At 38.8% G+C, this 25,817-nt stretch overlaps 1 protein-coding gene across 2 annotated transcripts in view; it reads right to left on the bottom strand.

The window, feature by feature from the left end:
- Window positions 1-711: 711 nt before the first annotated feature.
- Window positions 712-25,817, bottom strand: part of PREX1 (phosphatidylinositol-3,4,5-trisphosphate dependent Rac exchange factor 1) — a 173,165-nt gene continuing 148,059 nt past the window's right edge. Inside the window, exons 25-40 of one of the 2 annotated variants that reach the window (XM_074887940.1) lie at window positions 24,670-24,931; window positions 23,073-23,279; window positions 20,570-20,658; window positions 20,092-20,174; window positions 19,254-19,344; window positions 17,399-17,527; window positions 16,645-16,686; window positions 14,584-14,801; window positions 13,390-13,489; window positions 12,591-12,734; window positions 11,833-11,947; window positions 11,317-11,383; window positions 10,414-10,601; window positions 9,622-9,724; window positions 9,007-9,074; window positions 712-6,788 (exon numbers count right to left, since the gene is read on the bottom strand). In XM_074887940.1, the coding sequence (XP_074744041.1) occupies window positions 6,746-6,788; window positions 9,007-9,074; window positions 9,622-9,724; window positions 10,414-10,601; window positions 11,317-11,383; window positions 11,833-11,947; window positions 12,591-12,734; window positions 13,390-13,489; window positions 14,584-14,801; window positions 16,645-16,686; window positions 17,399-17,527; window positions 19,254-19,344; window positions 20,092-20,174; window positions 20,570-20,658; window positions 23,073-23,279; window positions 24,670-24,931 (1,949 nt within the window). In that variant the 3' untranslated portion in view covers window positions 712-6,745. The remainder of the gene's footprint in view (window positions 6,789-9,006; window positions 9,075-9,621; window positions 9,725-10,413; window positions 10,602-11,316; window positions 11,384-11,832; window positions 11,948-12,590; window positions 12,735-13,389; window positions 13,490-14,583; window positions 14,802-16,644; window positions 16,687-17,398; window positions 17,528-19,253; window positions 19,345-20,091; window positions 20,175-20,569; window positions 20,659-23,072; window positions 23,280-24,669; window positions 24,932-25,817) is intronic. The other variant, XM_074887941.1, reaches the window with a different exon arrangement.

Below are 25,817 nucleotides of genomic sequence, written 5' to 3'. Positions count from 1 at the left end.
CAAGAGGCATTTATGATTAGATAAGTCTGGCTGGCTGTCCAGAACCTCCTCATTCTAACTGCTGGATTGCTGTGCTCTTGATGCAACACATACACCATGGAAATAATAAATGTTGTAACCAATTTTGATATTCAGAATAAGTGTCAGAACATAAAAAATTGAGTTTAATACTCTGAGGGAAAACTCAGGACCTGTCTCTGTTTCAGGGTCAAGGGAAATTTTGGATGCACAGTTGGGGGAATCAAAGGCAGAAATACATTCTCCTGGCTCTAGTTTTTGTTTTTTCTTTTGCAGACGAGGGGAAAGAGATCTAGTTCTTTAGTTCATGCCCTATAAAGACAGAATGTAGTTTGTACACAGCAGGAAAGAGCTCTTTTAATTGTCCCTTGTCCCACAAAACAAAAAAGGACTTTACCATCACATACAGTTTTCTTTTTACTTTCTCACCCTTCTTGAAGTTCAAAAGGTTCTGCTTAAAGCAATAGCCCAAGTATTTTTAATAACCCAATAGAAATGTCGTCTGTTCAGATACCTTTCAACATTCCAAACCCAAGAGGAGTGCTCTGAATCCTGGCTGGTAGAAGACCCATCGTTACAACCACCTGCGCAGTTTTCTGAGCAGCTCGGTTTCAGCTCTGACAGGCACAGAGCATACCACAGCCACCCAGATCAGTAATACTACAGTGACAACATGGATTAGACGATACAACACAAAGTTGAACAAATTATATTAAGACTTTTATCTTAATGCAGGATACACATGCTTAGTTAAAAATACAGAAACATGAAGAAAAATATAACACTATTAGCACACTAGAATCCCTCAAACTTAACTGGAAAAACCCTCTCAAATACTCTGTACATTCTTTTCTTTTTACAAAACATTTGAAAATGCCAATCCTATAAACTGATATAAAAATACCATCTCTGGAACTTTTTCCTAAAACCATTAAAAGTTCTGTTTCATGCAAAAACATACTGTACAACTTTTGTCATTTCAGGCAATTGTGAGGTAATTGATCTCAGGTGCAAAATGAGCGGTAAATGCAGTAATGCTCTAACAATATTTCTTGAGCTCCTGTAGCTGATCATCAATTAACTTTTAAAACCCTTTTAAATTTGGCCTAACCTACGGTAAGACTACTGTGGCCATTCCTACCCTTTGTAAAAATGGCAAAAATGCAGGCCTTTCCAAAGTCCTCTGTCCTCTTCAATGAGTTGTTTATCCCATGGCATTGTATTAGTGCAGTGATTTTCATCTTGTGGTCTTAGCTCATCTAGAAACATCTGTGAAAGGTTAACTATGAAAAGCAAACCTATTGTTCTAAGATAACTAGGTCCTTGTCTTGAATTCAGCACTGAAGCCCTGTAGGCTTCAGAATACAAAGGTGGAACCCATTCAACTGATTGGGGTCCAGGTACCAACAAATCTTTCTTGTGGTATAGCTGATTGCGAGTGCATCACAGCCTGATTCTCAGCGTATATATGCTGACAATTAGGACCTTAAATAAGCAGTATTATCCTCATGTCAAGCTGTGTGATAAAAGAATAATCAGTCTTTTAAAAACTAAAAGGTGCTACTCTGAAATCCAAATTGAATATCCTTTTGCCAAGACCATATTTTTAAAATAGTATTCACCTAACATCTACTTATAGTCTGAATTCCGATATTCTTCAAATCAAGGAGCAGGAACTGCTGATGATAAGGGAGTCTGAGGAAACTTCACACATAAATATGAGTTTATTCTTTTTCTCTAACAAAGAGAAATATATTAAATTAGTTCCTTGATGGTATCAATGCATAGAACTTCTGAAGCCTGAAATGGGGCAGAACAAGTACATCAAAAATATACTCATTGGTCTTTCCTTATACAAAGTACTCTCAGTTAATATATTTATGGGAATTAAAAGCAGGTATTTTTATGCATGTCTCTTGATGTTTAGCCTTTTTTCCATCTAGTTTCCTATTTTTCAAGTCATTAGAACAACATTATACATGTTAAGCACTGTCAGTTTTCAAAGCAGTTTACAATTTTTCTCCTTTGAGTCTTCACAATATCAGTGGTAAGAAAATAGTTCCCCAGTTCCCTCCCCAAACTGAAGCAGGGAGGAAAAGCAAATTGCTGCAAAGGAAGTTGGGCATGGTGAGACTGAGCACTCAGAAATTCATGCTTTGAGGACACTAGAATTATTTCAGTCAGTATTAAACAAAGTCCTCTTTAGTGATGTAGTGTAGTGATGCTGCGATGGTACCATCAAAACTGCTATTGCACTATGTTATTTAACATGAAACAGAAAGGATTTTTGCATAGGAAGAAACAGAAGGATCAGAACCCAGTGGCATGACAATGGTTTCTTGGTGCTAATCAAAGCCAGGACTCTCATTCTAAAAAGTGGCAAAAATACCTTTTGCTGTTTGAAGGCTTTTTCCCCCCGTTAAGACAAATAGCTCTTGCAGACTTCTCTGAATAGCAGATTTAAACTTCATAGTTGAACACTGTACTGCTACACAAACACTAGTTTTAGGTACAAATTGTACTGGGTGATTTGATTAATAAATGGTATCTTATCAATAGGTCTATGTGCTCTGCTTTTGTGAATAAACTGGTTTCATTAGCTGGTTGTTGGGTTAGGGTGCTTAGAAGCTGCATCAGACATTCATAATGCCAAGTGTTATGACAGATGAAATACTATATATGCTGTTATGGAAGCAGGAGTGTTTCAAATTATTTTTACATTAAAATTCTGATTGTTAAACCTCAGTGCTTTATATCTTCAAAACACTTTAGAACCATGAAATAATTAGTGCTCAAAATATTCCCAAATTAGCACCATTTGCTGATAAGATGACAGAGGAAAATGGATTTTACAGAGTGCAGGCAGATTTTTCTTTTCTTTTCAATGTTTTTTATTCTAAATGGAAATAAGATATGTATTTCTCATATAAAAATCCCAGTATTTCAGTCTGCAAATGAATACTGGAATATGAAAATATCGCATGCTAACAGATAGCCAAGGTCTGGATTAGAAGAGCCATTTACACCTTTGCAAATGCCATGGACAAACTCAGACAAAGCAGGACTGTTCACACTATCTCCTGTCATAGCCAAACACAACTTCTGCAGCCAAACAGGCTGGACGGGGACAGGCTGCCTTGTCCCACTCGCCAAGGCTCTCCCGTGACTCTAGGCACCACTGCGACATGTTTATAAGCCTCTTTGTAAAAGTTATTTCTTTTTTGTCAGAGCTTGACTGGGGGAAAAAAAAAGTTTCCAGGGTCCAGAACAAGTTTCAGCCAGTGTTTATCCCTGATTGCTTGCACTCCTTTTTCTCCTTGTGGCTGTATTTATGTTTAGATTGAACTGTCTTTATCTTTCTCATTATTATCTTGTTATAAAGTCATTCATTATACTTGTGTCTTAGGCTAAATAAATCAAGCTCTCTTGGTCTTATCTTACAGAATTGTATCCACTTTATTGATACCATTCCAGTATCTTTCCTCAACATCTAGCTACTGCAATTTCATTTAATTATTTGGCCTCTGCACAGTAGCTTGAATACTTCTCCATCCCAACTGGAAATTTGTCTCCTAGCACAGGCCGAGCTTTCATGATTGTATCAAATTGCATCTGAGTCATCTTGTGACAGACTCTATAACCAAGGTCCTTTTATTATCAATTAACAAGAAATATAACAAAATACTTTGTTTACAAGTGCATGAGCTAGTATTTGTACAGTAAAATTTCAACCTATTCTTTTCATCGCCTTCAGTGTTCAAAGTCTTCCAGCGTTTTTTTTGTGTGTACCCTGATCCTTCTCTAGATTAGTGCCTCCAAACTTATCATCAGCCCCAGCCTTGCAGTATCTGTACTTCAGTGATTAATGAAAATGCTAAGCAAATTCAGTTACAAGACTGATACATAAGAAATTCCATTTCCAGCTGCCACCCAGCCCCCACTTTCTTTTCAGTATTGCCTTCTTTCCTTTAGCCAGCTGCTTACACACCTCATCATCACACTGCTTGTTCCTATTTTCTCTATTTCAACTGTGTTTTCCATATTTTCCACACTTCCAGTGTATCAGATCCTCCAGATCTACAAAATCTGCACTTGCTTGGTTGTGGCAGGCCCGATTCTTACTTTGCTTTCAGCCATGGAAATTCTGCAGACCTAAGCTACTCCCTTTACTTCCAGGGTGGCTTGTGCATTGCTCTCATTCTCCACTTTAACCTGTTTTTTCCAGCACGGGATTCAAACCTTGCAATTTTACAGTATCAAACCAGTTTTTCTTTTCTATTTTAATAGGAAGTCTGCAGCAAAACCACATCTGTAGCCGACACTGCACAAACAGGAAGAGTTTAGCTCTACACTGCCAGTTTGAGCTGATATCAAACCCAACTTTTCCCTTGCAGTTTGAACTTCTGACTTCTCATCACTCCATACAAATATCAGAATTTAAACTGTTCAACAGAACTTAGAGCTAAGGAACTAAAGGGTATAACAGAAAAAGATCATACCTTCTTTCCTTATAATATAAACCAACTTTTAATAATAAAAACTTCTATCACGTTTTCAATGAGAATAACATACACATTTCAATGTAAAACAGTGCACAGTGTAAATGCCCTTAGATACTCTTCTATGCATCTTTAATGTTTACAGTGACTGCATAATGTGGGCCAGGATCCTCACCAGCTGTATAAATTGCTGCAGTTCTGCTGAACAGAGCTGATGTAGACAAAGTGAGGATCTTGGCCTATGTGTTCTTTTTATTTTTGGGTGTTCCTACAGTTCTTAAAATACTAGAGTACATTTTAAGTTGAGGATTCAGTAAAGAAACATCCTTTTCTTCTTCAAACAGCAAATGGCAAGAATAACTCTTCCAAAATTAACAAAAAGTGCATTGAAACAATGATCTGTTCATCTGGCTGCAGTACAAAATGGATACTCAGTAACAAACCCCTGTATCCGACAGCTGGCAATTGATGGGTTGTCCCAGTTCCCTGCAACAGGTTGCTGTAGGTCAGAGGAAACAGTTAAAAATAAGAGATTAAACAAAACATGTTACTTCCCAAAAATTATTTTGGTCTGTGAGTGAAGAAAAAAAAAAAACAAAAACAAAAACCCACAAGGTTCAGAACAATCCGTATTCCCAAACTTGTCATAAGCCATTTTGTGTTGAAGTGTAGATTAAAAAAATTTAAGAGACCTTCATATCCAGATAGAAAAAGTCTAGTTTTAGTTTTTGAGTTGGTTTGGATGTTAATAAAATAAAATTAAGCCAGCTAAAACTCAAACAACATCACAAATAAAACCCCCAAACCTTTATTTTTCTAGAATATACATCACTGCAAAGCGCTTCTGGATCTCCTAACTAGGAACTGTTTTAAACGAGGCTGTAGAGAAACAGAAGAACAGTAAGTCCCTACACACCCTTCTGCTGACACCTGCTACAACTGAAATTCGTTAGGGATGGATGGTCATATTAAGGCACTTGCTCCAAAAGAACATTATTTCTGTCCTGAGACTGCTGACATGTTTCAATTAGTTTCAACCAGTAATCTGGAAAAAATTACTGTGTTTAGGATAATACTGACAGAATGGAGAACAATTTTTCAAACAAGAAAAAATAAAGTACATTATATACATGATTCCTTTTTTCTTTTAACTTAAAAGCATCCCTAATACATCTTAATAACTGTATTAAAGACTACTTAAATATTGAAAGATTTTAAATAATGTAGATTTTTTTCAGTAAACTGGGAGTAGCTGTGTAATTGCCAGCATATTGGTCCCATTTTAAACAATATAATTTTTATTTAAATCTTGTATATATAATAACATGATCGAAAACACATATTCCACTCCACATAAATAAGTATAGTTCTTCTGACCTGTTTTAAAAACTACATCTGTTCAAATAATCAGATTATAAGACTGTATTTTTCCTTTGTAAAGTTTCCTTTAAAATCCTTCGGTCCCAATCTCTCCTCTTAAATAGTACTGTATTTCCAGAGCACTAGTAGTAGTAGAGCATTAGTAAAAAGAGTTAATCAAAAACCTGAAAGCTACAGTAAGTAAAATGCAGTAATGTTAAGAAGTATTATGGAATGTATACTCTGCAGCATAGAGAGATTGGTTCTCACTGGGCTGAAGTGGAAAATTACTCCAGAAGAAATTCTTTATGTTCATATTTGAATAAACCATAGATTGTGCTATTCATTGTTCAAAAGTGCAGGTCAGTTCATGAAAAAGTGGTGTTTATGCAGCTACTGCTCCAGGATGCTGACCAAAATTATGCTGGCAATTAAATGGATGCCAGATGCAGTACAGGGAGAGAGAGATGCATCATTCTGGATTTTCCTAACCAATCCGTATCTTCAAGTCCACAACTTTTAGGTGGCAGCACAAACAAGTCATCAGTAAAACTGCGCTTTCTTGAAAAAGAATCGTCACTTTTCCAGGCATCTAGCAAACGGCAGTAACATCCAGCTTAGCTCTGCGGTGTTTGTTTCAAGAATTTCTTCAAGAAGTCAAAGCAATACAAGAATCCCTGCACGTGCTGCAGGAGTTCAAAGGCGGTTCTCAGTGCCTGGGTGCAGCAGGTTTGTCTCCTGCTAAACCAGAGCAAGAGCTCTTCCTCTCTGGATTCAGCGCTATCAGTGTCAGTTCGCGTGGGTCCTCAGGCAGGGCTGCTCCCCGCCGAACGCTTGAACGGTGCTGCAACGTAGGTGCCCTCTCACTTTTATAAATCCCCATCTGTAGGTGGCTGGCACAACCTATAGAGTCTTTAAGGCAAATAAAGAGTACAGTATTAAATATCATAAGGATGAAAACATAAAGCTACCAGCATAGTATATGAGAGTCAACTTTGCCTGTACCGTTCTGCAAGCTTTAGCAGTAATCTGATATTCCAGAATACCACTATTTTTGATTTTAATAATTGCAAATTTAGAAGTGACACTAGTTATTTATTAACTAAAGCATTTACTATCATTGTTTAACTACTATTTGAGACCTTCCATCACTCCCTTTTAACTGTGGCCCAATTTGAGTCTTCAACAGTCTCTTCTCTCTTTTTCTATTTATTTTGTTTTAAAACCAGTTCAGCACTTTTCCTGAACAAAAGAGTTCACCCCTCATACAGATTGGGATACCAAACAGATAAAAGAACGTATTTGCTTGTTGACATGGTTGAACAAAATTTAAAATAAGTAACCATGTTTTCAGAGAAATGTTTTGAATCACAAGATTAGCAAATTGAGGCCAGTGGTTAAATGTAAGCACATCTTGACTGTCATTCATATATGACTGTTTGTGGTAGCTTTTTCTTGGCTTTTTCTACTTTACATTTGAATAAACTCAAGTCTTTTGTAACTTCTCTTTTAAGACTGCTACTACAGAGTTTGGCAAACCTCTATGCTAGGAAATATAATCCTCAGAATTACCATTAATTCACCAGATCTCCTTTTAACTTTGCTCAGTTTTATTTCACATTATGATGATGGAACCCAGTAGGAACACACATTTATTGCCCGGAAATAATCCAAGTAAATAGTCCTGGAATTTGTCACTGTGATTTAGAAGGTACACAAAAGAAGAGAAATGCCTCATCTTATTATTTGTTTGTAAAGCTGTTTCTTTTTGAACATACCATGCTGTTATGATCATAAAAACGGAACCAAAGTAATGTACGGCCATTAATAAGGCAAAATAACCATGCTGCTAAAGCGCTGATGCATGACACTGGGGACACAGTACAAGAGTCAACACAGGCTATTATTTTATTCTTTCTTGAAACAGCAATTATAATTCAACAGGAGGATAAGGTTCTAAATGAGAAATATTGCTCTTTTTAAGGTCTCTGAGAAAATAAACCAAGGCCAGACTGTTACAGTAAGCATTATCACAGTCTCTTAAGGCTTAAAATAATTTCCTATAAACATTTTGAGGAGTAGATAGGGGAAAAAAAAGGAGGCAGGGCTTGTTCAGACTAACTCAGAAGTCTTAATGGGTGAATAAGATATCAGGGTTAAGGAAGTCTTCTTGACACTGAAGGAGTATGTTCTTTGGAGGACTCTAGCACTAGCAAATACACTTGCTCTACCTGAAGGGATGGCACAGCCTTTCCCAGATCTTTTCTGACGCTGATTCCTGCATGCCAGAACTGTTTTGCCTTCACGTAAACAACCCCATTGTAGAATCAGAAGTTTCTCTGATATTTTTACAGACTGATTCTGTATATATTGTCATCTAAATCATGACTATTTGTTACTACCTTTGTGGGAAAATGCTGTGTTACAGTTTACTAAAGAATATTCTCTTCACTCTGATATATGAAATTGGAGGAAATTGACCAGAAAGAGATACTTTTCTTAAAAATAAGGGTATTCTTGTCCTGTAGGGAGAGATGATGAACATCTCTAGCTCCTGTTAGGTGCAGTAGGATTCACAAATGTACAGTGCTTTTCAAAGTTGTCTTCTAGACAAAAACATATAGCCCTGGGCAACTGATCTTCCTTAGAGCTGCATTACTGTACAGTGACTCTGACTTGAAGTGCTCACTCTCAAACCTTCTCTGCCATAACTAAACAGTCAAGCCCCTCCACGCACACAATAGTATTAGCCTATGAATTATCTTTGTATATTTGCAGTCAGATTTGCCATTCGGGAATTTTCTTTCTAAGCATTCCACAGATGGCTGTCAATCACTAGCTTTGCCAACTCACAGCAACAGTCCAAAAAAGACCCTTCTCTCTGATGTTACATTTTATTCACAAAATGCAAGAACCTTTGAGGTTAATGATCTGCAAACTGTAAGCAGCAAAGCTAATTAATCTACAGTGCACTTAGTTTAGAACAGTAAGAAAGAACAGGGACTTTTTTTCTTTTTTTCCACTATTGCAAAGATCAAAGGAGATCTTTGGTTATAACAGGAACTCCACAATTGTTACAGAAACATAAAACCAGCACTCAGATAAAATGCATTAATAATCAATAACCTACCGAGGTGCACACTGTGGCATTTGGTCCATTACTTTCAGATTCTTGGCAGAGATTTCAACCCTTGGTCCCTAAGGAAACAGAGAATTTATGGTACTGACAGTATCGATAAAGCATCTGATCCTTAGGGGAAAATATTATAACGGGAGTATGGTTTCTATTTGAGAATCCATTAACTACTTTTAGAAGATTTGGAATCCATTGGGTGGATACATTAGTCATCTGTGTTTACTTAAAAGATGGAATTAGTCCCTAAGCACTTTACAAGCACTGCTGTCTAGCACTAGGGAATTTCTACTATTTAACACTGAGTGAGACTTGTTTTTTTCATATACAGAAATTGTCTTAAATATACTGGATAGTCTCCACCTTCTATCCATCAAGGCACACACCTCATATTATGTACACTAAGGTACATATTTTAATTGCTGTAATGGCTGTACATGCAAAAGTTAATTTCTTCCTGTCAAATATACGTGTAGCTATTCAGACATCAATAGAAGTTTGGCTATATTGGTTTGTAGTACACAAAATACATCAAAATACACTGGTGTCTGTGCAGTGACGTTACTGCAGTGAAAATGGTGGCACACAGCAGACACACACCCAAATACTTACTTGCTTTCGCATGATGTCTGTAGCCTGCATGATGCACTTGGGCAAAAGTCCATGACTTCGAGCAAGGATGGCTGCTTGCTCCAGGGACACGCTCAATGTACTTCTGAACACGGGAACAAGAGATATTAAATCACAGATCATATTTTAAAATGTATAACCAGATATGTACAGGACACTTACCTGTTAAATATGACTTCTATTAGCTAGTGTCCTTATATTTACTGTTTTCGTATTTTTACTTACAAAACTATAACGCAACCTCAGTCCTGCATTTCCAGTCTAGTTACACCTCAATACTACACTTGTTTTGAGTCCCCAGCATCATTACTACAAGGCTATATTTCGCTGCTCTTCTGCACTGATTCATATGAAGTTATTCACAAATGAATTTTTTCTTTACTCAATGGTTTTGAGATACTGGAAGAACAGTGGTGTGTTTAGAATCAATGCTTGCACACACCAAGATTCCAAAGCTATTTTTGAGCAACTTCCTACATTTTCAGTGTGTGACTGAAGACAACATTGACTGAAAGTTATATGCAATGAGATCACTCAGTCAGTTGCATTGGTTGATGTGCTGAAACATAAAAAAGTTTGTGTGTCAATACTAATTATTAACAAAAGTACTAAAAGTCAAAACCTACTCTAAAATAAAGACGGCAGTAGATTTCTTATTATATTCCCTTATGATCTACCTTTCTATTGCTTTGAAAAGAATCAGATCTTTTGCTCATATCTCCAGAAAGGACAATTCTCATCACACCAGTAACACATAGGTTTCTTAAACGTCACCTCTGCATCCCGGTGCCGCACATAGTGATCTGACAGGCTCCAAGTCGATAACAGAGCTCAGAGGATATAGGCAGCAGGCCAGCTCCTGATGTGGTACTGCTAGAATATCCTGACTGGGTTGGTTTTGTATTAATGAAAGACTTCATCAACCTGCAAAGCTCATCCATTGCATTAATGGGGCGAATAAGCTAAACAAAGCAATAGGAAAAAAAAAAGTATCAGTGGCATACTTACACCTTCACTTATAAAGACATTTACAATTCTTTATTCTATGTCTAACACAATAATCTACACAAGATTAACTGCCACACAGTAACAAATATTTAGAATACATATGAACTTTGGAAGTGGAAAAACACAATTACCTAGGTTTGAGGCAATTTTTGCAATTATCATAAATCACATGGATTGTTTACAATGTATATTACAATTGCAAAGACAGTCTCTGATTTTGTCTTCCCTGCAGTAGTATTTAATGCCTTACATTCACATATGTCACCTGCCCAGTTAGACAAATTGTCTTTACATGAGATGCTCTATAACTGTGAACAAAGCATAACTTGCAAATTGAACGTTTGTTCATTTTCATGAATCTGTGGGAGAGGAAAATTATTTCATTCTGTCTAACATCAGACACCGCATTTAGCAGGGCAGTCAGGGTGATACGGAGTCTTATTAGTGCCTAAGATAAGGGATTTGTGTCTACCCCAGTTTTCCACGTTTTCTTCTAAACAAAAGAACTGCAGACAAGCTTCACAGAAATTCAGATCATTTCTTCAGGGTAGGGAACGTTTGGGTTTGTACAGGTCTGCCATATGGGTATCCCATGACTGGGATTTTAGAGATGTAGAAATACTATTTCTATGAGAGAATTTATAGTAGAAATAAACACAATAACAATACCTGGTCAATCTTCACTGCAGTAGTATTGGAATCAGTGGGCAAATTTGATCTCTCTAGGTAAAATGTCCTGCAAAAAGGCCAGCAAGGACCACATTAGTTGGTGTGTCTCATTTCAAGCACATGTATGTATTAGCAGCTTGTATAAAACATTGGAGAAGAACATGCTAAAAATCTTGTACTTCAAGATCTGCTTTCTTATTGAAGCATTTTGATTGCAGAAATTTACAGAATCTGTAGTAAAACATTCCAAACCACCTTTTTTTATGTAATTTTCGCTCTGCACAAAATTCTGAAGTAAAATTAGATGGGAATTTCATCCTGTACAGTGCACTACTTCAGAATGAGCTTAACTGTGGAAAAAATATTAACAGGTTTCCCACACAATTAGGATCTCCAATAATCATATTTGTACAAGAAACCATCAGGAACAGAATCTCCTTTTCATTACATTTTAAGGTCCTTAGCAAGAAGCACTCTTTTCAATGTCTTTTAAGCCAAAGGAGAAGCATGAAATACCTGAGTTTACGGTAGTATTGCTGCACTTTTTCAAGTGAAATACCATTAATTTGCTGTGGAAGTTCTTCTAGAGACGAGCCAACTGGTTGTGATTGCCCCTCCATACTCTCCAGAGCTGAAAAAGAAAACAGTTTACTAAACCTATGTTATTAACTTCCTTTTAATTCATATATTTATCTCTATATCATCTCACTGCTCAGCAAATGACTGATCATGTCAAGGCTGATTCTGTTACTGCACAAGTTTAATGCATTTCCCAGTATAGGAATATAGTGGTAGTATCATAAAGGTGAGCCTCACAAAAAGCAGTTCTATCTAGCAGCAATCACTCCCTGTTAATAATCCCTTGAAGGAAGTTTCCTGTATTCTATTTTGGTGTGAGCATTTGCTTATCAAGTCAATTTCCAGCCCAGATGATTCTGTCATGGTGTCTGCTTTTAAAAACACTTCTCTGTAGCCTGGGAACATCTCCTGATACCTTCCTAGATCAGATTGTCCATGTAGTCCAATACAATGTCTCTGTGGCCTGTACAGGAAGGCATAAAAAAGCCCCAAACTGGCATATCTTGTTCTCACGACTGTGTCTTATTCTCAAATCTAGCACTACCGAGGTCTTCCTAGAATAGAAACATCTGCTTCTTAAATATGTCTGTAGTTCACAGCTGCATTATGTTAAGAGCTTCATGGTCATCCTTTATTTTGAGTCTTACAACATCATTAGTTAGCTTGGTTTTCTCAAGAAAGCTTTTTATAGACACCTTTTGTAAAGAGCACTGTGTGCAGTTTCAAGCTTCCCCCATTCTGAAACCGAGAAGGCAGTTTGGAGAAGTAGCAGCTGTCAAGATAAAAGATAACCTTCAAGGCCTGACGACTTCCTTCAATGTGGTAGAAGACATGAGTATCTGCAAAAATAAAGATAAAACACTTGCTGCTTTACCACAGCAGGAGAAATGTGAAACCACTGCTATCTGAGTTTGATAGATTATCTAATGACATTTCGCATCTCCACCATTAGATGAATAAGGTAGAGCCTTTACTGAGAGAACGCAGGCTCGAAAATATTATACTTAAAAAGATACACAGTTAGCATGACCTAGCATGATGTTTGATGCTAATAAAATAAATGTGGCTAATAATTAAAATTCCATCTTGCTCTATGGCATCTCATTGACACTAAACATGGAGAAAGATCTGGCAGGGCGGGACACGGGACACAAGCGCTGGGGAGGGACAGGCTTCTACCTTAGGTAATGTGGTGATTTACAAACATCTGTCAGGAACTGTTCATCATCTGTCATATCCCCCTGTGTGCAAAATCACACAGGTAAGGTACACTGGCACAGACCATAGCTACAAATCACAGAACGAGCCACCAGTGTCCCACGATGTCAGTCCTGCTTTTTATGCCGTGTATTTGCAGTGGCAGCTGAGGGACTGCTCAGTGCTCTCCAGGTCTGACATGGTCTGTTGGATTTATAATCACGGAGGATAAAACAAACCAGAAAAAAAACCAGAACAAACCAGAAAAAGAGCTTCAAAGAAACAGAGAATACTCACTTGCTACAAGACTTTCATCCAGCTGCTTGAAATAGAAGGCAACTTTGTCCAGTTCAGTCAGAGTGACCTGGATGTCTTCCAGCATGGTACGCTCCTCCTTCTGTAGAGCAAAGAAACAGATATAAATAGGTTATAATGTGCCAGAAAGAGATCATTGACAGGAAGGTATAGATGTACGGGCATGCTTTGGTTCAGGAGACCTAGAGCAGAATGTGGAGTTTTCCATTAACTTCACCCCAGTCAAGTAATTACTAAATGCTCTTTAACTTTGTTATACAAGTTTAGCTACACTTTGCTTAGGTGTCATTTGATGTGATTCACAGAGAGTAGAGAGGTTTAAGGACTAAGTTCAAAGGGATCTCTTTCTCCAAACTCTATACCTACAAATGTGAAGAACAGCCTAACAGCTGCTGCGAAATAAACGTCCATACATTCTGTGCAATGTGAAGAAATAGTAGTTACATATGCATATAGTTTGAACTGTATTTTAAAAAAAAAAACACCAGAAAATGAACACACTCAATCTACAATGTTTACGAAGTCCAAAAAAATGTTGCTTCTCTACAGCATCAGAGCTACTTCTATTTTTTTATGCTCCTTTTTTCTTACCATTTTTACATTTACAGTGGCTTATCTACTGTAGCTGTGGCTTATCTGTTCATTAGGTGCAGATGAACAGTGCAAGACCAGATCCTCTCCTCCTTAGATATGGTGCCTCAAATACCAGCACCACGGAAGCAAGACAGAGATTGCAGCCTATCTAGTCTATAAAGGTGTCCAGTGTATAAAAGAGTCTAGATTTTCATGTTGAAATTTTCACTCTTGAAATACTCCAAACTTTTTCACCTATTTGTTGAAATGTGTGTTTTCACCAGAAGATGGCAGGCCACACATGTGTCACCAGCAACTGAGGAGTAAAACCACCCTAAATGCAGCAGCATTACTCCAAATACAAACGCAGACAGATCCGTATAGTGTTCTAGTATGACAGTGGGTGCAGTATCTGTGAGGAGATGAAAATGATGGGATATGGAATATTGGCACATGATTTCAGCAGCAGGAATCTCTAGAAGTTGCTGTAGTGAGAGTTTAAGCATGCTGCTAGAATGAAGGGTTCTGGCTGTGCTGTGAGAGGCAGAGAAGCACACAGGCATGCGTGAGCAGACCCAAGGGTGCCACAACTCTTCATCTTACCACAGTGGGGGAGAGGAGAGACTGGTAGTTTAGTAAAACACCAGTGGCTGCTATCTGTTCCAGCCATTTTCTGCTGGCGTCTCTGCTGCTCTCTTCGTATTCCCCATTGTTGTTGTATCGATAGTTGAGAGCAGCCAGTAACTGCTCTGAAAAGGTGCAAATTGCAGCCACAAGAGACTGACAGAAGATGGAATCACGTCTCAGCTGCAGCTCCGTATCTGCCAGAGAAGGGGAGAGAAGCACAAAGAAGTCATGAGTATACTTGTCTTTAATCTCACTACCAAAGAGGCAGTTTGTGTGTGTGTGCATGACATTTGGCTTTTGCTGTAGCTTTGCAGAGGCTTAACAGATAACCTCTTCTTGCTGTGTGACCCGGCTGTACAGATAAAGATAGCATAGCTGGAGTACATGCATGTTTGAAAATTTTCTAGTCCACTTGACCGTTTATTACTACCTCTGCCATCTGCATGCTCATTCTTCTGACTGGGAAGAGCTGTAACTCCTTAGTGCCATATCCGGACTGATTCCCTTCTTTTTATGTTTACAGAAGCAAAAGAATTCTTGAAAGAAGGTCTCAGCCATTACTTCTCTCCTGGGCTATTACAGATTCATCTTCCCCCATCCATCTGTATTTTGTGGGCTTCCCATATGCTTAATGCATTAACTGGGCCTGCCCATACGGTACCAATTGGTTTATGTTTCCTGGGAGAATTTCCCCTGTGTTAACTTTGCTTCCAGTCCGCCTGCCAGGCAGCCACATGCTGGTCAAATCAACCTCGTCACACTTAAGGGGATTGCAGGCCAAAGAGGCACATGAATAAGTGAAGAGCTTCTTCCCAGGCACCCTGGGCTCCTCCGGCAGGCACTGCAGTGCAGCAGTCTCTCATTGTCAAGGCACTGTTCCCCAGAGAAAGAAGCTGAAGACATCACCCAGAGGCTTGGAAGATCTGGATTATTTTTATAAAGCACTGAACACAATAGACTATCTAACACACTCCAGGCTCTGGGTCATATTCTCAACTTAAGGGCAACCAATCCTCTGGCAGCACACCTCTGTACCGCTGGAAGCAAGGCAAAGAGAGCTCCCTCGAGGCAAGGGAATCCCTGGTGCCATAAAGCTGCCATAAGCCAGTTCAGCGCCATCTGCTCCTCCATTCTTTCCAGAGGGTGTTCATGGAAATGCTGCAGGAGATGGGGCACAGGTAGAGGTGTGGGGAGTCACTGTATCTGCTGTCACTACAACAGCCTTTGTGGACACCAGACTGATGCCACAGGCTGGTTTGGACAGACTCATGGACCAGCCCTGGCAGGAGCTGAGAGGTGACAGAGCCATGCAGATCTCCCGCCTTCAACAAGCCTGACAATCAAGCCTGGCACAGTGAAATAACAACAGCCTATTCCAGTTATTCATTACCTCATTTTTAAACAAAAGTACACCAAGTAGGTGTTTCAATTACAAAAAGACTGCACATTCACTCCTGGGAAAGGCCTGTCCCTTGATCTGCGAGCACAATGTTTTGTGCATGGTAACAGCTTAATGATGTCCACAGTGTATTTATTTAGGTGCTGCCTGCACATTTAGGTTCTTAGTCTGCTCCTGGCTATAATTTCAGTATACATGATCCTAACACCTAACGCCTGCTCTGTTTGGAAAGATGACAGAGTCCGTGGTCTCACAGAAAGTTGTGCAATAGGTCTCATTTTTGCTGCATGTTCTTACCACAGCAGGAAACAGCAAAGGCCATCTGGGAAGGAGGATTGTACAAGGGAAAAAATGAAGACAGCAAAAACAGTGCTTGTGAAACATCAGCGAACAGCCAGGTAACACAAGCAGCCTACAGTGAATTGAAATAATGTAAACTGAAGAACAGATGTCAGATGCATGGAAAGGCTGCCCTAGATGCAGAACATGAGAAATGTTATTAAAAATGCCAGGGAAAAAACTGAATGTTAAGGAAAAACATAACATTCTGATGCATGCACATGCATGCGTATAAAACTGTAAGTGTTAGGGACTTCTGTATATCTGATGTTGTTTTGCAACAAATCAAAACCCCTTACCTGTGCATTTTAACAAGGCCAAAAGCAGCTGATTCTTCCCATCTAAAATAGTGAAGAAAAGGAATGCTCTAGTCAACGTGATACCAAGGTAGATTTGATTGCATTTAGTTAACAGTCTCCTCATTCCCTACAATCCCTGGCCCCTGCGTGGCCATTTCTATTTACTCTAGTAGTCCTTACTGGCACAGACATGTTAATGACTGAAAAAGAAACAAGGTGTAAATCCAAGCATTTTCCAGGCTAAATGCTCTGTTAACTACCATGAATTAATGGAAACAAATTGCACAGGTAGATGAATCCCTAAGGAGGTGATTTCTCTCCACTGCTTTGCACTGGACTGTAAACATCAGATTCAGCTCCTGTTCCAGTTCAACCAGACTGCAATGGTTTAGGATGTTGTAGTATCTGATTAGAGTTCATTTCATTTTGGAATATACCAAGCATCTCTCTCTCCATTTTCTACAAGGGTTAAAAAAAAGCACAGGGAAATAGATCAGTCTGATATCATGCTGTCTGAACGGGCTGATGAAATAAAATAAGGGAGAGAAAGGTCTTTGGAATTGCTGCACAGGTGAGATCTTACCATACAGCACTGGGACTCTACAAACAATAACCTGTTTTACCTGTTCTTCTCTAGAACCCAGTGCAGCCTTATTACAAATTGAGATAAAATGATAAAATAAACTGCTAGACTTGATTAGATCAAGATCTTTTCTCCCTGAAGCTGATAACAAACTATTCCTTATTTACAGACCTTCCACGTGTTTTTGTATGATTTCCACAAGATTCTTGATGCGCAGTGGAAGGTTCCATGGATCCTCTTGAATGCTGGCTTGAATATTATTCCTGCACCTAACTGTGGTTTCTTCCTTCTGTTTAAATTCTAGAAAAAAAAAAAAATGGAGTTTGTTAGCCATTAAGGAAACGCTACATAGCTGAGAGTGGCTTATATAATGTGTATACGGATGAAAGTAGAGATACAGTATCAATAACAACACCTGTGAATGGAAAAGGTTGTTAAATAGATCTAGTACAGAAGGAAAAAAAGACTATTCCTATAATCTCACCATCAGCAGTCTCCTAGCATTGTTTTCAGGATTAAAAGGTATGTGGACTAAAGAGTATGTACACAGGTGACACACACAGTGAAGGGAGTTCTGTACTACTCACAAAGCACAGAATTCCCTTGTTTTCTCTGCCTTCAATAATGTGCAGGCAGCTATATCGGGTAGATCTAGAGTCTCTGGCTGTGCAGAATCAGATCAACTTTTTGGCTGCAGCTGTCACATCCCATAATACTGATGAGAAGTTATGAAATATTCTGCTTTCTTTCACCTGATGGAATCTAATTATTTAATTACAGAGTAGAAGATTTATTCTCCATGACTTAGCTATGTAGCTAAGCCAAATACCTCACTGTTGGTGATGAAATGCATAAGCAGACAGAGAAACACAGAAAATATGTGCCAAACAACTGCTGCTGAACAGAAATGGGATGGCATTCAAATTTACATCCATCACTGAAAGGTGTCTGTGGCAGCTATTAAACAGACACTTTGGTCCAGGATTCCAGCTGAATGTAAGCAGGACTTGTCTGTTCCTTAGTGTGATGAATATGGGATCATCAGTTAACTTCAGTTAACTAAAAGACTCTCTCACTGTAATTAATCTAGTTTTAATAAATGAGACTCTGTTTAAGCAAAATAAAATAAAGGAAGCGAACACAGGGTGTCTGTTATTTCTTCAGTTCATTCAAACAGTGCATGGAAAGAGTAACAGATATTCTACATAAATATGAATATGTTTGTAGAGATGAGTTCATGTAACAGAACTTCATAGGAGTTATTTCTGGAATTGGGGGGAAAAAAAAAAAAAAAGAACAGAAAAAGCCCTCTTTTAGAGTTTGCCACTGTAACTTAAAAATAGAGCTTGTCAACGGTTGGAGCGTGACTACAGCACCTGAAGTATAGTAGGAATAGTAGGAAACATTTCAGATTTCAAGTGGAAAAGGAAATGCAGCAAATTATCAGAAAATAAAGTCTTGTGTAATTCAGTGAGAGAAGAAACCACATCCTGGGCCTCAAAACCATTAAGACCAAAGTCTCATCATGCTCCCTGAGGAAAAAGAAAACACGGTATCATTTGTTTGCTCTCTATGGGAATCAGTTTTCAAAATAAGTGTCATGTGAGGATGAGTTTACTCTGGCAATTATCCATCTGAAGAAAAGCAGAATAAGTCATTAAGCAAACTCAGGCAGAACCTTATGGTGCCTCAGATCTACAGTGGTCAGCCCCACATCAGCTTATCAGAGTGCTCATTTACCTTCTATCTGACCTATCTCTACTTTGTACTCAAAGATGTGGAGACTTACAAAAGATCTGTGAGGATTCAGTGGCATGTAACAGAAAAGTGTCCTGTGTGTTTCAGAAGGAATTCATATGAAAATGACCTTTTAAAGATGCAAAATTTCAATGGTCAGACACGGTACCTGCCATTAATATATGACTAGGTAGACTGTGTCACGAAGTAACTGTGGGGCCAGCATCCAAGTTAAGCTCTTAAGTCCTAGCAAATCATGTAGTTAAATACAAACAACCTTTTTATTTACCTTGCAAACTGTGGTCCATTGGAAAGTGCTTGGTTTCTTCAAAGGCCTTAGTTATTACTGGTCCTTTTAGAAGTGCATTGATTGCATCAACCTACAATTGGAATGTTTTCAATCAGTGTAAGACTTGCAGAAGAAAATCTAAACAGAACCATTGTGGGAAAATGCAAAAGCCATTACACTATTTGTATTTTGGAATGATTTCTTGTTGACAAATAGCTTGAAGACTTTCTAACCATGAACTGGCCTCAAGAGCCTCTCACACTGAATACAGCATTTTGCACAATGATGCTCTACATGCTGGTGACATAGAGGATAATACCAAACAATTCTCTGGTGCTACACATAGAACCATAGGATGGTTTGGGTTGGAAGGGACCTTAAAGATCACCCAGTTCTAACCCCCCTGCCACGGGCAGGGACACCTTCCACTGGACAGGTTGCTCAAAGCCCCGTCCAACCTGGCCTTCTATAAAGACACCTGCTGGCTAAACTTGCGAGGACTCTCCTGAGATATGTAAATGTGATCTACTTAGTTCATACAAGGTATTAGAATTTTGTTCACCTTTTCCTTTTTTTCATTAAAACTTTTTTTTCCCTTAGTCTAATGCCTGAGATAAAGCAAGTCAACCTTGCTTAAATCACACAGGGCAACCTGAATGTTGACAAAACTGATTCCTCAAAATGTCCTATAATAGACTTGCTTACACTGTACCCCAAAATCTTGATAGTTTGCCTTCCCGCAAAATATGATTTCATTAAGCAATTTGATCCTTCCAATTTCTTGTATTGACATTGATAAAGAGAAAGCAATTCTGTATAAGAGTAATGCTTTACATACCTGGTTAAAAAGGTGTTCCAGACAGCCATGAAGTTTGTCTTGCTTGTCTAAAGGAATCCTCATATCACTGGGAAGCTCATCTCCTAATAAATGAAAGATTAAAAGCTTTTAACTATGCTACAAAAGAAATCTATGATGAGGCCACAGATGACACAAGCACACCTTCACACTGGAGTGGGTGAAAAATGATTGCTGCTTTATCTCTAATTCATAGATCAAAATACTCATGATTTTTCATATAATGCAAATGTCCAATAACTACAGAAGCTTATCCCTGCCTAATACCTCTTCTATATTTCAAATTTACTGTGCTTCATTAGGAAAAGAACAAATCTCTATCTCAATGTTCTTGTTATTAGCTTTGAAGAAACCACATTTGCAACTTAAACATGCAAGTGCTTATAATCAGCAAAGACCTACCAGCTCCTCTAAGGGGTCTGGTATGAGAAATACACATGTAACCTATGCATGTACTCACCCGATCCCATCTCATCACTGCCCAAGTAAGAGCTATTGCTCCGGACACTGGTGTAGGACAACACTGAGTCCCGGTTACTGTTACATTCACTAGAAAGAAAAGCAAAGAAGGTGACTGAAAAAAAGCTGTCCTTACACCCAGTCTCTGATATACTATCATTCTGGTTTTATTAACACTGCAATACTCAAAACTAATTCTATTATGCATATACAAAAGAAAAACTAATTACATGCAGAACAACAATTAAGCAAGGCCTCTGGGGCTGGCACTGTAAGAGGATGTCTTTTTCCCTTTGTAGTGACCATTCAATGCTTAATATATCACCTCGATCCTGTGAATAATGAAAATGGACTTCTCACCACAGACTTCATCTGGGTCGCATCATTAAACATGCTCTATGAGCATCAAGTAGGGGAGAAATAATTAAAATCTATGAGATTGAGTCTCCACTAAACTCAGCCTTTGTTATCAATTCTCAGGATATTACAGCATCCAACTCCAGCATGTACTGAAGCTGCAGTAGCACAGATATTGGAGATGGGAGAGGAAATTTAAGGAATCTATGCCATTGGAGAATCAGGCACTGCAGATCCTAAAACTATCTCAGGAAGCAGAGGAGTCACTACAGTTGGCTTCACACCAATGTTGGTTCATGCACACCTGGAAAATTCTACTATGAATCTCCTCTGTTTAAAGTTCACTTTACACTAACTATAACTTAACAAAAGTAATCAAAAAGTCTATGGATCTTAGTCTGGCCTCCTTCAATTAAGCAGCACAGTGTTTTTAATGGTACAACCCCAAAAAAAGCCTATAAAATTCTCCATATTGTCTCTTCCTCTGTTTTTATTTTAGACTGAGATGAGAGAAAAATGTAAGAGCACTTGAAAGAACCCTAACACGGTTCTTGCCTGCCCTCTGTTAAACCTATTATCAAAGAAATCTATTTTTTCTGAAGAAGATTAATAATTATGGCAACTACTCTGCAGTACAAACACTACTGAAATTTGAATTACACCTCCAAATGATCCTGGAGAAAGAAGCATGGCTAATGCAAAAAAGATATTTTCTTATTGGTAATATGCATATTTTTGTAGCTCCTCAGCAGTTTTTCAGATCAAAACCCATCAAAATACTTTTTCCCCCTTGAGTAACTATTATCTGTAATATAAGCTTAATTCTCTGCCTCTAATAAAGATAAGACATTATAATCCTTCTCATCTTACATTTATGTGTAGAATTTTGGAACAGGTGACAGACCCACAGAGACTGTGTGTGATGTCACTTTGTTACCCAGAATAGATTAGCCTCAATTATAGAAACCATTTAAACTAAACAGTGTTCATGAATGGGATTCCTATTAACAATGAAAGAAATACAGCACATTTTAATAAAAAAAGCTTCAGAGCACATGTGCAGATTTAAATCTAGCACGATAAATACATGCTACAGATCTCAACACTGTAAGTGCTGGTTCTGTTTCTTTACTGACTTCATATTTGCTGTCCGTGGTGACGTTCAATATTTGACTGGACAAGACCCTGAGCAATCAATGTTGCTGGACTGGTCTGAGAGAGAGATTGGACCACGAGGGCTGCAGAGACCCCTTCCAATGCCAGCTGTTCCGATTCTGTCATTTCTGCTGCCCGGCATGAATGTAACATATTACTACTTGTATTAGTACAAAACCAACAGCAAGTAAAGATCAGTAAAGAAACTTCAGCATGGAAGTTTCAAAGACATGTCATTCGTTCAGGTTAGTCTGATCCTCCCAACTCACTTTAAAGCATCTCTACCCCTTCGTAGAGGCAAAGTCCTATGGCCTTACTATAAATGTAAAAACGGCCTATTAAAATTGCAATGGTCAGACAGGACTACAACTTGGTTTTCCATTTCTTCTGAAGCCGAGTTTCCAAATGTTTCTTCCCAAGAAAGACAGATTTGGAGTGTGTGAGATTTCCTTTGGTAGCAAATATTCCTAGGGAAGCAGCAGTCAATCACGTCCCAGAAACAAGATTTTGAGACACCTGAATAAACATTTGCAATTGTGGTTTCAAAGGCCCATTAAAAATAAAACCTCTCAATGTCCATTTCTGTTTCTCAGTGTCTTACACATTCGAGAAAATTGTTTGTAGAACTGAATGGAAGCATCCCCTTACAATAGTGGCTATTATAAGACCAAGCAGTCTGCAAACTGCTGAGCTTTTGTAGTTTCCAGTTATACCATACAGAAAGGGAAAGTCACACTAGACCTATTTATTTCATTTTACTTAATTTTCCAGAAGTACTGGTATTTTGGCATTGTTATGAGAACAGGTTTTTTGCTGTGTATGTCTCCATGGAAATAAATGTAATGAAATAACTATGGCTAGTGAATACTTTGCTAAGTGAATAGAGAATAACTGACTGACTGGAAAATAACCTGCTTGTTGAATCCCTACCTGGATTAGAACTTCAAAACATTAAATTAGTGCGGTAAAAGTGGCACAATGTTCAGACTAACCTGTAGGAGTCTCTGAAACTCATTGTGTCATGTCCAGAGTCTTCCTGGTCCTCCTCAGAAACTTTGAAACAGACCTTCTTGATTCCACCATGTTCAGCTTTGTCAGGATCACTCTCTTCCGTTCCCAGGGAAGGTGGAGATGTCTCCTCAGTAGATGGTGGCTCACAGGCACCACCCTCTGTAGGTTCTGTTATGGTGGACAAAAGTCTGCAAAAGTAGAACATACAGCTCTCAGGGACCAGGGCGTAGTCTCACAAATGAGGTATAACGATTAAGGCTGGAATCAAAAGCAAGCTTGCCAGCATTTTACATTAGACTACAGCTATGTAAAAGTGTGAGCTCTGAAAGGGGTTCATTGAAATCCATGAATCTCAGTTCACAAAAGGTCCTGTTTCCATATATACCTCCATAAGGTATAGCTTGATCACTGTAACCACAGTGGCCTGAAAGGGCTGTTGTCCTGGTTTAACCAGGATAGGGTTAAGTTTCCCCAGCAGTGGGGGGGAGCTCTAGCCGGGTTATTCAGATACCATGCGGACGTCACATCCTGGCAGGTCACATTTTTCCTGGCGCGGAGCGCGGTGCACTCGTGGTTTTGTACATCGTGCTTCCCACTGCTGTATTTGGTAGCTATTTTGCTCTGTTCACTGCTATCACTATTACTGTTATTGTTATTGTTGTTATTTGTTGTGTTGCTATTGCACTGTTGTATTAAACCTTTCCTTATTTCAGTCTTGGGGCTTTGTATTTCACTCCCTTTGTGGGGGAGGGGCAGCGGCCGCGTGGTCTCAGACCCCGGCAGGGGCTAAACCACCACAGTTTTTAATTCACCACAGTCCTCACTTTCCCCATCCAAGGCACTGGGTTTCTCCTCTGGGGCAGTGCCTCAGCTCACTGGCTCTACCCAGCAGCTACTGCCCTTTCCTAAACACGTTTGAGCCAAGGCTCCACAGGCTTTCTGGGCAGTTGAAGTTCTGGTGCACGATGGGCTGGTTTTTGTTACTGGGATTCCTGGAAGTGGCTGTGAGCGGCTTTAGGGCATCTTTTGGCCTCCTCCCACACAGACCACCCTGCAGTCCCTGTTACCAAAACCCTGCCACTTGTGCACAATACAAAGACGCGCTACTCAAATCCTTCGTTACTACTACTAGGAGACACATGATGAGAAAAAGGAAAGGACAAAAAGAGGAAAGGAAAACAGAGGTGCCATAGAGAAAGCTGCCTGAAATGATGCGTTCTGCTTAGTCTGCCTTATGACAGACAAAATCTCAAGGGTAGGGTCTATGTCTGTATGGAATTCCAAAACCTCTGTTGGCACCAAATAGATTCTTCTATTGGAATATATAGTAAGCAAAACAGTGGCTGTTGGATTCAGGCAGACTTTTAGGAGCAAAGGACACTAATATATACATTGGTGGATCTGCACAGGAGTAGGTTTGACACAACCAGCAAGGAGCTGTAATGCAAGCACAGGTGTGAACAGGGGAGTACAAGAGTATGACAGCTGGGGCCAAGAGGCACAATGTGCTTTCTGAGGTCAATCCCTCCAATTTTATCAGAATTGCTCTCTGCAGTGCATACAGGATTCTTTACTCACTTATTTATCTGAATGACATATTGCTTCATTTCCTTCACTGCAATGTCAAGTTTGTTAAAAAGGTGCAAGTACGAGTCCTGTATCTCCCGATCTTCCTGCTTCAGCAAAAAACTGAGTCCCCTTTCTTCCTGAATTGCTCGTCCATTCTGCTGGCCAAAGCTACCATCAAGATCTCCATCTTCTGGGGTCAGACATCTCCAGGATGGTGCAGCCATAGTGGTGATGCAATGTTGAGTATATGAGACTGGATTTAAGGTACCTACTAAACATTGAAGGGTCTAGTTAGTATGCCTCTCACGACTTTCCACACTTCACCCCAATAATGATAGTTTAGGATAGCTGGAATTTTAATGGGAAAAAATAAAATTTCACAGAATTATTTTATATAATTGCATTCTATGAAAAAAAACATTCTTTAAAAAAACCCGTATTTTTCTTTTCTTTTCCTGGCATGCCAACTAGATGTTTTGAATTTACTGCAGTCCAGAAAATAGTTAAATTACGGAAGACAGCAACTATCCACACATATATAGACAACATGGATAGTATTCAAAAGCATTTGTTGAAATGTTAATGAATTCAGGTTCTCAGAAGTTGGTCTGTGTTATTATTCCAGCTTTACAAACATTTACACACACACATATATAAATAGGATTATGTCCTTACAGAAGATAAATAGAATTCCCTTTCATTTAAAAATGCTGACAGTCTTGGTATGGTACTTTGCTAACCACCTTAGCTCGCATTAATAATACTATGGAATTTTAATATCTTCAAGCAAGCAGGGCTTCTTTATCAACCTCATTTTGAATAGTCAATGCCATTCTTCAGAAAGTTGGTTAGTCTACAGTTCCCTGTGTCTCTTCCAAACATTGTTGCATTTTGACCTTCACAAGACAATGAATCAGAAGCGTATCAGGTGAGATCATGATGATGCAATGTTCGAATTCAAATAATCAGGTTGTAGGACAAATGCTATGTAGCAGCTATTTATCAGAAAATAGATCCTCTTGACAGAGTAGATACTTTCAGCTTCAGTGCACGGAATTTATTTAGTAATGACAAAAGAAAACAGCACTACAATCTGACTGACTCCTGTTTTCCCACTGAATGCGGCCTCTCTTCACAGCACTAGCATGACTATCAGC

The sequence above is a fragment of the Strix uralensis genome, chromosome 18, assembly GCF_047716275.1.
Source record: "Strix uralensis isolate ZFMK-TIS-50842 chromosome 18, bStrUra1, whole genome shotgun sequence".
Lineage (NCBI taxonomy): Eukaryota > Metazoa > Chordata > Aves > Strigiformes > Strigidae > Strix > Strix uralensis.
Note: the sequence above shows the minus strand (reverse complement) of the source record. Positions and strands in the feature narration are given on the sequence as shown.